This window comes from Piliocolobus tephrosceles, chromosome 10 (genome assembly GCF_002776525.5).
Source record: "Piliocolobus tephrosceles isolate RC106 chromosome 10, ASM277652v3, whole genome shotgun sequence".
NCBI lineage: Eukaryota > Metazoa > Chordata > Mammalia > Primates > Cercopithecidae > Piliocolobus > Piliocolobus tephrosceles.
Window position 1 is genome coordinate 109,950,089 of NC_045443.1, and position 13,316 is coordinate 109,963,404.

General features: G+C 40.4%; 1 protein-coding gene across 5 annotated transcripts in view; it reads right to left on the reverse strand.

The window, feature by feature from the left end:
- The window catches only part of HECTD4 (HECT domain E3 ubiquitin protein ligase 4), a 228,613-nt gene that overhangs the window by 158,166 nt on the left and 57,131 nt on the right, over positions 1-13,316 (reverse strand). For all 5 annotated transcript variants that reach the window (XM_023203793.1, XM_023203776.3, XM_023203754.3 and 2 more), the window contains exons 2-3: positions 6,079-6,596; positions 993-1,082 (exon numbers count right to left, since the gene is read on the reverse strand). In XM_023203793.1, the coding sequence (XP_023059561.1) occupies positions 993-1,082; positions 6,079-6,596 (608 nt within the window). The remainder of the gene's footprint in view (positions 1-992; positions 1,083-6,078; positions 6,597-13,316) is intronic.

The window sequence follows — 13,316 nt, forward strand, 5'->3', positions numbered from 1 at the left end:
TTTTTTTTTTTTTTTTTTTTTTTTGAGACGGAGTCTTGCTTTGTCACCCAGGCTGGAGTGCAGTGGTGTGATTTTGGCTCACTGCAAGCTCCGCCTCCCAAGTTCATGCCATTCTCCTGCCTCAGCCTCCCGAGTAGCTGGGATTATAGGCGCCCGCCACCACGCCTGGCTAATTTTTTTGTATTTTTAGTAGAGATGGGGTTTTGCCATGTTGGCAGGCTGGTCTTGAACTCCTGACCTTAAGTGATCTTCCCGCCTCGACCTCCCAAAGTGCTGGGATTACAGGCATGAGCCATCACACCCAGCTACAATATTTTTAAATTAAAAAATTACGGAGCTGTGTTTATAAAAATGTTACAATAAAATTATACCTGTGTGTAAAGTGTACTATTTTACGTGTATTTTTGTGTATGCAAGAGAGACAGAGTGGATTATGAATTAGGAAGCATATGTACCAAAACGTTAGGAGTAGTTATCTTTGGGTAATGAGATTATGAATGATTTTCACTTTCTTCTTTATACCTTAATATATTATCATTTCAAAATTTACATCAGAATTCATTATAAGCTATTGCATTTTTATTTTTTGAAACAGAGTCTCGCCCTGTCACCCAGGCTGGAGTGCAGTGGTGTGATCTCGGCTCACTGTAACCTCTGCCTCCTAGCCTCAAGCAATCCTCCTGCTTCAGCCTCCCTAATAGCTAGGACTACAGGCACGCACCACCACACTCATGAGTTATTGTGTCCCACCAGCTATGGCATTTTTAAAGACATAGAATTGAAAAATGATGAAAAATAACATGCTCTAAAAACTTTCCAAAAAGGAAAGATAAAAAATAAAATTCTTACTTAAGAAGGTAAACATGAGTCTATACTTATTTAAAAATCAATCACTAATTGATAAAAGTGTAGCAATCTACTTAATAAAGGAAGCATTTGGCACAAATCTGCCTAGTTTGGAAGGAGGATAAGGATACAAAATGACAGCTTACCTATATAACACGTCAGCTACAGGCAGGGACCCTAGATCCGTCTGTTTCTGTAATAGATGGACTGTATGGACGAAAGTTTTCAATGATCCCCTAAAAATAAAGAACAGTAAATCATCAAAATTTAAAGTCAAATAATTTAGGTCATTAATGCTAATTTACTTAACCACATGGAAAAGTTCCAAAAATGTGTATCTCTGCTTCTGCTGGTCAGATGATGTGCTATACAAAATATACTTGATTATTAACTATCACCATTGGTTCATACACAAAGATACAATGAAAACAACACTATGCCAATTATGAAGGAGTTCTCCTTGCATTTGGAAAAGTAAACAATTTTCCCCTAACATAAAAGTTCAAAACCATAAGGTTGGAGCACAAAGAACTTGTGGCTATTATGCTTGGTTACTGTATCACCAAGTCACCCTCTGGAGGATCATAGAGTCTAACAGTATTTCCAGAGTTGATTTTCAAATCTTTGCTAAGTTCATTCATTTCGAAAAACAGCTCACTAAACTCCATCACATTAAATATGACCAGAAGGAATATATTCAAATAAATAATGCTTTGTGCTGAGATGCTCCTTCTGCATCCCTCTGACTGCATATAGTTGTAATACCTGCAATAGGGCTCACCATTACCAGAATTCCTTGTGGTTTCCAAGACTCAAGGCTCTAGGAAGTCTGTCATACGGTCAGCAAGATCTAAAAGAAGGTGCTTTTAAGATGCATAAGACTTACCTGGCCACAATCCAAGTACAGATCACCACAAGAACACTTCCTGAACTAAATGATCGCCTGTATCAGATGGGCTGACTTCAACTTGCTGCCTTAATCTCTTAGCCAAGGCTTTAATTGCTGGGTATCACATGCCTAAACACCAGTAGAAATGGAATACCTAATGCAGAACCAAGTAGGCCTAGAGTCCTCCTCTTAATTGCCCCTCTTGCTATCTCTAGTTTCAGAGAAGAAAAACCAAAGAATAGCATTAATTGAAGGCAAGGAGGCAGCAGATAGAGTAGAAAAACAAGTTGGAATCGGGACACATGGGTTCTAAAACCTGGCTCTGCCACTCACCAGCTGCACAATCTCAGTCCCGTCACCTAACTCCTATGGATTTTTGCTTCTTCATCTGCCCGACAGGGACACTTCCCTGGGGAACAGTGAGGTTTAAAATAAAAAAGCAAAACCTTTAACATTTGGAAAGTTTAGAACTATTAACCAACTCCAAGGAATTACTACCTGCCAGATGCAATCAGATTTGTTTTTTCAAAAGAGACAGGGGCCGGGCGCGGTGGCTCACGCCTGTAATCCCAGCACTTTGGGAGGCCGAGGCGGGCGGATCACAAGGTCAGGAGATCGAGACCACGGTGAAACCCCGTCTCTACTAAAAATACAAAAAATTAGCTGGGCACGGTGGCAGGCACCTGTAGTCCCAGCTACTCGGGAGGTTGAGGCAGGAGAATGGCCTGAACCCGGGAGGCGGAGCTTGCAGTGAGCCAAGATCACGCCACTGCACTCCAGCCAGGGGGACAGAGCGAGACTCCGTCTCAAAAAAAAAAAAAGAGACAGGGTCTGGCTGGGTGCAGTGGCTCACACCTGCAATCCCAGAACTTTGGGAGGCTGAGGCAGGAGGATTGCTTGAACCCAGGAGTTCAAGGTTGCAGTGAGCTATGATCACACCACTGCACTCCAGCTTGGGCAACAGAATGAGACCATGTCTTTAAAAAAAAAAAAGGGACAGGGTCTCATTACATTGCCTAGACTGGTCTCAAACTCCTGGCCTCAAGAGATCCTCTTGCTTCAGCCTCCCAAAGTGCTGAAATTATAGACGTGAGCCACCATACCCAGCCTTCGATCAGATTTTAAGAGTAAAATGTAAAGTCCTTCCATGGATCACAAGCCCCTATGTGATCTGGGTCCTGCCAACCTCATCTCCTGCCCCTCTCCTTCTACCATCACGTTCCAGAAACCCTGCCCACTGTGCTGTCCCCTCAGCTACCCCAGGCACAAGAAGAATGTCAGTTTTGTCACTCGCCACTCCATTTATGTGGAACTCTCTGCTGCTGGCTGTTTCTCATCATTCAGTGCCAAGTGTCACCTCTTCAGTAAGGCCTTCCCTGGCATCTCCAGCTAATGCTGCTCCCTACCTCCACAGTCATTCTCTATCAAAATATCTCTCTGTCTTTTCATATAGTGAATATTCCTCTCTACAATGATCTTTTACCTATATTTGTTGCTCACTGTCTGCCTCCCTCACTCTTATGTAAACTGCAATTTTAGGCACGGTCTAACTGCTCTCCACTGTATCCCTACCACCAAGAGAATGCCTTCCATGCAGTAAGTAAGCAATAAGGTTTTGCAGAATGACTCACCCTGAATCCATTCAACCGTAAGCTCTGTGAGGTAAGAAACCTAGAATCACTATATCCCTAAGACTGCACAAGATTCCAGTACATCAGAAATGTTCAATAAATGTTAGTTGGTTGAATGAATAAACATCTTCATAATAATTTTGGGGAATGGTTACTCTGTCTTTGAGAGCATCAACCAAAAAATTCAATAATATGCCACTAATAACTTTAGTAAGATGATCTAACACTGAAAAGCACATGACTTCTGAAGTCCAGAACAATATATTAGCAATAAAATGTAGGAACCATGTAAAAAAAAAAAAAAAAAAAAAACCCCAAGAAAAATAAATAAATAAAAACGTCCATTTCAACATTTCTGCTGAATGAAATTTAGACTCTCAAGTACAGGAAGTAATTTCAATAACTATCTTTGGTATAGACTGAATTTGGGTACATAATAAAAATGTGAGTTTTATGAACCAACGATTAATAACTTAAACTGTTTGAAACTAAAGAGTTGATCATTATTCCTAACATCCTAAATCTGTCTAAAGGTAGTACTGTCTAAAAGCAAATTTTCTCAAATGGAATTTTCACATTGATAACAGATCTAGGACTTGAAATTGTCTCTGCATATGCAGAAAATAAATCAATCCAATATAAAACCTTTACAAGGAAACTTATTTCAGTACCACACAATGACTTAGAATTAAGCACATGTCAGGATTCACAAACCACAGTTTCAGGGGATCTAAAACTAGGCTATGACAGCTTGCTCAGAGCAAAGAAACTTACAATAAATACTGATGCCATTTTGCCTTAAAAAAAACCCAATCATTTGAAGGTCTACTTTGAAACTATAAAGAGAAAAACAGGGGAAGAACACTTATAACTAAGAACTTCATAATTATTCAAGAAGAATTCTCCCACAAATGTTTGGCTAAAAGAAAGAAGATCCCAACCAAGGAAAAAATTCTATGGAAGACAGACAGAATAGTGACACTAATCTGTCAGGCTGTGGTCCTAACTGTTCTCTAGGCAATTAGTCTAGAGGAAAACAAAGGTAGTGAAACTTCTTTCTCACAAACAGATGCCAGTGATCATATGGGTCACTGGGTAGAAGAATGTATAAAATTCCTAGAAAAGCAACTCCAGGCCTGGCGGGGTGGCTCATGCCTGTAATCCCGCTGAGGCCAGAAGACTGCTTGAGCTCAGGAGTTTGACAGCAGCCTGGGCAACAAAGGGAAATCCTGTCTCTACCAAAGATACACAAAATTAGCCAGCCATGGTGGCAGGTGCCTGCAGTCCCAGCTACTCCCAGCTACTCGGGAGGTTGAGGTGGGAGGATCACTTGAGCCAGGGAGGCAGAAGTTACAGTGAGCTCAGATCATGTCACTGTACTTCAGCCTGGTCTTTGAGAGCAACTCTCCATCTCAAAAAAATAAAAAAAGAGAATAGGCCAGGCACAGTGGCTCATGCCTGTATCCCAGTACTTTCAGAGGCTGAGGTGGGCGGATCACCTCAGGTCAGGAATTTGAGACCAGTCTGGCCAACATGATAAAACCCCATCTCTACTAAAAATACAAAAAATTTAGTTGGGCACCTGTAATCCCAGCTACTCGGGAGACTGAGGCAGAAGAATCACTTGAATCAGGGAGGTGGAAGTTGCAGTGAGCCAAGATCATGCCACTGCACTCCAGCCTGGGTGACAGAGTGAGACTGTCTCAAAAAAAAAGAGAAAAGAAAAGAACAGAAAAGAAAAAGAAAAAGAAAAAGAAAAGAAAAAGAAAAAGAAAAGAGAAAAGCAAAAAGAAAAGCAACTCTAAGCATATTTCCTATTGACAGTGGGCTGATGACTTGCACATGAAGAAAAGCATACTACTTTTTTTTTTTTTTTTAAAAAGACAGAGTCTTGGTCTGTCCCCCAGGTTAGGGTGCAGTGGTGCCAACTTGGCTCACTGCAACCTCCACTTCCTGGGTTTAAACGATTCTCCTGCCTCAGCCTCCAGGTAGCTGGAATTACAGGCGCCCACCACAGCACCTGGCTAATTTTTGTATTTTTAGTAGAGACAGGGTTTCACCATGTTGGCCAGGGCAGTCTAGAACTCCTGACCTCAAGTGATCTGCTCACCTCGGCCTCCCAAAGTGCTAGGATTACAAGCATGAGCCACCACGTCCGGCCATATGTACTACTATTAAATCTGGATATATACTGAGAAATCTTCCAATTAAATTGATCAAAACAAGTATTAGGTCCAAAAATATAATTTGTGACCAATTTTGTGACTGAGTCCAGGTGAATAATAGCTCACTAACTTGCTGATGTACTTCTTATAGACAAGCATGAAAAATTAATACCTCTATAAATTTTTGACCATCCTCCTAGGAGAAGCAGACATAACATCCTCTGCTAACTACTTGATGTAAAACACTAACCATCTAAGGGACGATTAGATATGTCAAGGGTTGATTCTCCATTTTCTGCTGTTTAAGTTGTTATCATGGTATACCAGAAATGGAAAACGTGAACTTGGGTTCCAGCTCAGGCACCTGGTGCCAAGTTTGGCAAAAGCATCTCATGCACTGTCAAGGCGGTGAAATTCAATACTGAAAACAAAGAAGGACTTCTGAATGTTAAGACTTCTGTCAAATATACTTGGCCTCTTCTTCATTCACCCAAACCAGGTAGCAGTAGTCACAGGGTCACCAAATGATACATTCGATTTTCCTTACCTGGCACAAGCCAAAGCCACCAGGGCAGCAGCAGCATTTTCTTTTTGCTTATGTGGGATGTGTCGGCCTGTGTCAGAAGTCTCCTCTAGCCAAGAGCACAGCAAAGTTTCAATTCCATTGAGACAGTCAGCAGGCTCCTTGGTCAAGCTCAAAGGCTGGCAGTCACGAAGGCAGTTCAATAGCACCTCAGCAGTTATGTTACAGAGAGAGGGGTCTGTTCTACTCTGGGACTGAATAAGGGGGAAGACCAGCAGGAGCCCCATCCTTGATGTGAAGGGCGCTTGCTCAGGTTGCTGCAACAAGCCCTGGCGTTTGAGCAGGGCCAAAGTTTCCTCATCACCTGAACTTTCCCTTTCATGCTGTTCTTCTAAGGCCAGCTGGCGCTGGGCATTCCACAGTCCTCGCAAGGCATTCAGGCGGTATTCCAGCAGCCGGGCATAGGCATTGCTCTGATTCCCACAAACAGAGCGCAAACGTTCTGCTAATTCCGACGGGTTCTTGGTCTCAAAGGTTAAAATCTAAGGAAAAAGACAATGGAGAAGTGAGTAAATACTACTTTCACCAAAGTCATCTAAGGAAGAAAATATGCTTAACGATATCCCAAAATAGTCCACGCCAAAAATTATTTTAATTACAATCAAATGGAAAACATGTACTGTAAAGCCATTTATTTGCTGATGGAGTTGTTCCCCCTTTGGCTTTTCTGTTAATGCTCCTATGAAAACTGGGATTAGACCTAATTGAAAGAGCCCAAATCATAAAAGAATATAGTTAAGTTTGAAAGTCAGAAATTAACTCCATAATTTATTTTAGAAAAGTGAAGCATAAAGCCAGGCGTGGTGGCTCACGCCTGTAATCCCAACACTTTGGGAGGCTGAGGTGGGTAGATAGCTTGAGCCCAGCAGTTGGAAAGCAGCCTGGGCAACATGGTGCCTGTCTCTACCAAAAACACAAAAAACAGCCAGACTTGGTGGTATGCACCTGTCGTTGAGGCTACTTGGGAGACGGAGGTGGGAGGATTGCTAAAACCCAGGAAGTAGAGGCTGCAGTGAGTCATGATGGTGCCACTGCACTACAGCCTGGGTGACAGAGTGAGACCCTGTCTCAAAAAATAATACTACAAAATAAAGAAAGAAAATTGAAGCGTAAATCTTTAGTAAATGATCTTGAGTTATAAATGTTAAGTTTCTAGGCCGGGCGCAGTGGCTCAAGCCTGTAATCCCAGCACTTTGGGAGGATAAGACAGGCAGATCACAAGGTCAGGAGTTCGAGGCTAGTCTGGCCCACATGGTGAAAGCCCGTCTCTACTAAAAACACAAAAAACATTAACCAGGCGTGGTGGTGCATGCCTGTAGTCCCAGCTCCTCAGGAGCCTGAGGCAGAAGAATCGCTTGAACCCGGGAGGTGGAGGTTGCAGTACGCCAAGATTGTGCCACTGTACTCCAGCCTGGGTGACAGAGTGAGACTCTGTCTCAAAAAAAAAAAAAAAAAAAAGTTAAAGTTTCTAACTCCTATTACCAGGTAGAGTACTAGTAAAAATGGAACCAAGTTTTATCTCTGTTCTTCAAAACCTAATATATATATATATTTAATAAATGATGGATTATTCATGGTTCTTTGGTTTTGAAGCATACCCCATTCTTTTTTTTTGAGATGGAGTCTTGCTCTGTCGTCCAGGCAGGAGTGCAGTGGCCGATCTCAGCTTACTGCAACCTTTACCTCTCAGGTTCAAGCAATTCTGCCTCAGCCTCCCTAGTAGCTGGGATTACAAGGGTGTGCCACCATGCCCAGCTAATTTTTGTATTTTTAGTAGAGAAGAGATTTCACCATGTTAGCCAGGCTGGTCTCGAACTCCTGACCTCAGGTGATCCGCCCACCTTGGTCTCCCAAAGTGCTGGGATTACAGGCCTGAGCCACCATGCCTGGCCTCATACCCCATTCTTAATAGTGTTAACCCATTATTTTAATTTGTGACATGGTATAGTTTTATCCAATTCATAATAGATTGCTTTCTTGCCAAAACATACAACTCTCAGGAGGCCTCCATTTTCAGCAGCTGGGGATAATAAAACCATTATATTTTCTGTCAACTAAGAAAGGAACCAGCTCTCAAGATCAAACTAAATCTCAAGAATCAAACTAAATTTACAATGCAAAGAGTTTATGCACATAAATTTGACTAGATAAAATGAACAGACTACTGTAATCAACAAAGGAGGGCACTCTAGGAGCAAGCACACTGAAACAGATTATCAGACAAAAGAGGTGCCTGGTTCACCGTAGACCAGAAAGTCAGGGTGGGAAGAGGCCTGGAACAAAAGCAAAGAAAATTCTGCCAGGTCTTTGGCACTGACATTAAGAAAGGTCATAGCGCAATTTATTTCCCTTACAAACTGGAAAAATACTTTCTTCTATCTCAAATTTTGCCTTTAGAAACTTGTTATTAATATTTTAGCCCAACAAAATAACAAGAATTTCCAAAGCAATGCAAACACTGTAATTGCCTTGCTTAGCTACATATGCAAATCACTGAATTGAAATGAAAAAAAAGTTCACAATTTAAAAACAACACAAAAGCAAAACAAAAGGAGCAAGAAGCTAAAGAAAAACAAAGATAAGCTGAATTAGAAGCTGCTCAATTAGCAAAGGAGAAAGAACTGATAATTAGACAACAAGTATTATTGGCAAAGAAAGAAAAAGACATCCAAAAAAGAAGAAAAAAAAAAACATTACAAAGGAATGGCAAGCTAGGTGGGTGACATATACCTACACTCCCAGCTACTTGGGAGGCTGAGGCAAGAAGGACTGCTTGAGCCAAGGAGTTTGAGGCTGTAGTGGCTATGATCATGCCTGTGAACAGCCACTGCACTCCAGCCTGAGCAACATAGTAAGACCTCATCTGCTAAAAAAAAAAAGAAAAGAAAAGAAAAGGAAAAAGAAAGAAAGGCAAAAACTTGGAAACTCATCTAAGATCTGGAATCACTTTTCCAACAATGAGGCAGGGTAGGTTAAAATGATGGAAGAAGGCCAGATGATGGCTCATGCCTGTAATCCTAGAACTTTGGGAGGCCAAGGTGGAAGGACTGCCTGAGGCCAGGAGTTCAAGGCTGCAGTGAGTTATGATGGCACCAGTGCACTCCAGCCTGGGTGACAGGGGGAGACCCTGTCTCAAAAAAGAAAAAAAAGAAATGATGGAAGAAGTAGAAAAACTTTGTAATCAGCTTGAACTAAAAAGCTTACAGTACTTGAATGAAATACATCATCTACAAAAGAAGTAGGAATGGCTGCTCTGGAAAAACAGAAGAAATGAATGAACAAATTACAAAAGAGAAACAGGAAGCTGGGGCTCATATGTGATAAGCATCTAAGAATGCAGTGAAATAAACTGGCAGAGGTGGAAGTGACAACAACAACTGGTAAGAAGACAATCTGCAGCTACAAGTTAAGGCTATGAATCTCTTCCCTGCTGGACTGAATTCAAGATGGGAAGTTGGGAAGTTATTGCTAATTACATCAACATACATTCTTCTACTGATGTCAGGACAACCACCAAAGGTGTTACTGGCAAAGCAAAGAGCCTCCAAAAATTGGACCCTCATCAAAAAGATGACAAACAAAAAAGGTTTTTGATAAACTTTAAAAAGAACATTGCCTCAAGCAGACAATGAAACACCTTCAGAATGATTTTAAGGTTCATGCACCCACTTCACCCCTTGGACAATGAACAGAAGCTTTTTGAACAAGTGTTGAAAACATACCCAGTCAACACACCTGAAAGATGAGAGAAAATAGCACAAGCAGTAGCTAGCAGGACAAAGAAAGGATGCATGAAAAGATGCAAGGAATTTGTCAAGATGGTAAAAGCAAAGAAAGCTGCTCAAGAGCAAGTATTGGCCGGGCACGGTGGCTCACGCCTGTTATCCCAGCACTTAGGGAGGACGAGGTGGGAGGATCACTTGAGGCCAGGAGTTCAAGACCAGCCTAGTAGCGAGACGTTGTCTCTCAAAATAAATAAAATAAAATAAATAAAAAGAGCAAGTGTTGAATGCAGGCAGAGTTAAGAAATGACTTAATCTTTATTGGGTGTGTACTTTTATAATAAAACTGAAAATACTGTGAAAACAAACAAAACAACAAATTCCAATTTAAAAAATTAACTATAAGTATCTCAGTTAACTAATATGAAAAATGTTCATAGTTTTTAAAAAATTCAGTGCCAGCTTATCAGATCTGATGTAATATCAGGATGCCGTAAAATTTCAACCAACAACTTAGCAAAGAAAGAAACTATTGATAAATATAACTACTTCAATTAATCTAATGGCATTTTGTTGAGAGAAAGAAGCCAACTTCCAAGGGTTATGTTCTGTATGATTTCATTTCTATGACATTCTGGAAAAAAGAAAACTCTGGTAAAGGAGAATAGATCAATGGTTACCAGGGTTTAGGGGTAAGGGTAGGGTCTGACTACACAGGAATAGTATGAGGGAGTTTTTTTGGGGAGGTTGAAGGAATTGTTCCCAGTTGTGGTAGTGGTTACATGAATTAACAACATGTGTTAAAATTCATAGAACTACACACCTCCCAAAAAAGGCCAGTTTGACTGTATGATAATTTTAAAGATTAAATAAAAGGAAAAAAAATTCCAACCAGACTATAGTTGTATTCAACTAGATATCATTGGGTAAAGATATATTGAAAATAATATTATTAAAAATTAAAATTAGAGATTTTTTTTTACTGAGGTGCTCTTTTTTTTTTTTTTTTGACGGGGTCTCACTCACCCAGGCTGGAGTGCAGTGGTGCAATCTTAGCTCACTGGAGCCTCAACCTTCCCAGGCTCAGGTGGTCAATTGTCCCACCTCCGCCTCCTAAGTAGCTGGGACTAGAGGCACGTGCCACTATGCAGCTAATTTTTGTATTTTTTGTAGAGATGGGGGTCTCCCTACGTTGCCCAGGCTAGTCTTGAGCTCCAGAGCTCAAGCGATCTGCCTGCCTCAGCCTCCCAAAGTGCTAAGAGTATAGGCGTGAGCCACTGAGCTCAGCCACTTACTTAGTTTTCAGTACAACCACATCAAACAAATAATGATTGATTAAATGTCCTTCACCATCAAGTAATATAAAACTGTATTTCCCTACCATTTTATTTAGATTCACCAAACACATTATTACCTTTCTGATTATTTTTCAGATGGCAGCAGATAAAATAACTCAAGTTCCTTTAAAAATGATCACATTTCAAGGGCAACCACCTGCCTTGAAGCTGTTATCAAACTCAAGAAAGTCGTATTGCCTATTTTCATTTTTTTTAGTGCTATTCCCCCCAAAAATCAGTAACCAGCCTCCACTATTACAATCAATAAAGATTACTGAAATATTTTTCAATGATGTGGAAAATTGCAAAATTTTAAATTTGATCATCTGCCCAGTCATAAACATCTAAACAAATAATAAAGTTTTTGGCACTTTAAAAAAGCTTTTCAGTATTGTTATTTCTTCCACCCAAAACAACTCTTTTATATAAAATACCTACCTATGTACTCAACATACATTTTTATTTGTGGTATACCGATCATCTACTTATGAAGCAACTACTAAAAAAATTCAATACAGTCTTTTATTGAACTCAAATGATGAACAACTCAGTAACATAAAACAGGGCTTTTTATTTTTATTATTAAACATGAGTACTTCTGAAATATGACAATTCATGGTACATAAAATGATGTGTATGACAGAATCTCTACCTCCAAATATTAACTTAATATAGCTTAGAAAAATGACATAATATACTCTGCATTTTTCTGACCATTCTATTTTTACAAGTACTCCAGTTATATTTAGCATTCCATTTAAAAGGCAAGCACACTGAAAGAATTTGAGTTATAATATAATTAACCAAATATTATATAACATACACACTTAAATGACTGTTGTGTTTATTGATCTGGCAGTATCTAAAACACACTATGCTTTCAGGAATCCATTAGGCTACTCAGCGTTATCCATTTCAGTGGCCCCTTATGACACCTCAGAACTGTTTGCTATGCTGCTGCTTTTTTAGAATTCCAAAGTTTGAAGGTCATGGCCTAAAATCATTTTATAAAGACATCATACCTTTGGGTTTTTGTAAGTCAGCTATGGCACATCTATTCTGGTACTTATGAATATTAAATGATTTGTGTCAGATCCTCAGATAAAACCACTGCTCTTGACTAAAATGTCATTACAAATTTAGTATTTTTTTCTTTAAAAAAGTAGAAAGCTATGTAAAGAAAAGGGAATATCCCTGTCGTCCTTAATCAGAAGGGTTACTAACTGTACTTTAGTGATAATGCTAACGTTACCCTAATTAAGGGAGTGACTGCCAAAGTAACTTACAACCTTAATGTATTTTTTTTAATCACACATAACATATGTGTTTTGTTGCAGGTTTTGTTTTGTTTTTTTTCTTTTGAGACAGGCTGACTCCAGCAGCCTTGCTCTGTCACCCAGGCTGCTGGAGTGCAGTAGAACTATCATGGCTCACTGCAGGCTGAGCCTCTTGAGTAGCTGGAACCACAGGACTGCACCACCACACTCGGCTAATTTTTTTGTATAGACAGGGTCTCGCTATGTTGCCCAGACTAGTCTCAAACTCCTGGGCTCAAGCAATCCTCCCGCCTCAGGCTCCCAAAGTGATGGGATTGCAGGCATGAGCCACTGCACCTGGCCAATATAAGTGTTTTTAAACTAAGACAACAGTCATTCTGGAAAGTCTAATTGAATGTGGGTAAAATATTCTTTGTTGGCCAAATCTGGCTTTGAACAAGACTACAACATTTGATAGAACAGAGTGGTCAGGCCAGGTGTGATGGCTCACGCCTCTAATCCCAACACTTTGGGAGGTTCAGGTGGGAGGATCACTTGAGGCCAGGAGTTTGAGACCAACCTGAGCAACATGGCATGACAGTCTCTACAAAATAAAAAATAATTAGCTGGGTGTGGTGGCATGCACCTATAGTCCCAGCTACCTAAAAGGCTGAGGCAGGAGGATTGCTTGAGCCTAGGAGTTCAAAGCTGCAGTGAGCTATGATCACAACACTGCATTCCAACCTGAGTGAGAGTAGACCCTGTCTCTTAAAAAATAAAACAAAACAGAGGATCGATCAGATCATTTTAGCCAATTTACCATTTCCATTTTTTTCTGGGAAAATACTGGACAACACATACCAGCCAGCCTGGATGTGAAATGTGAA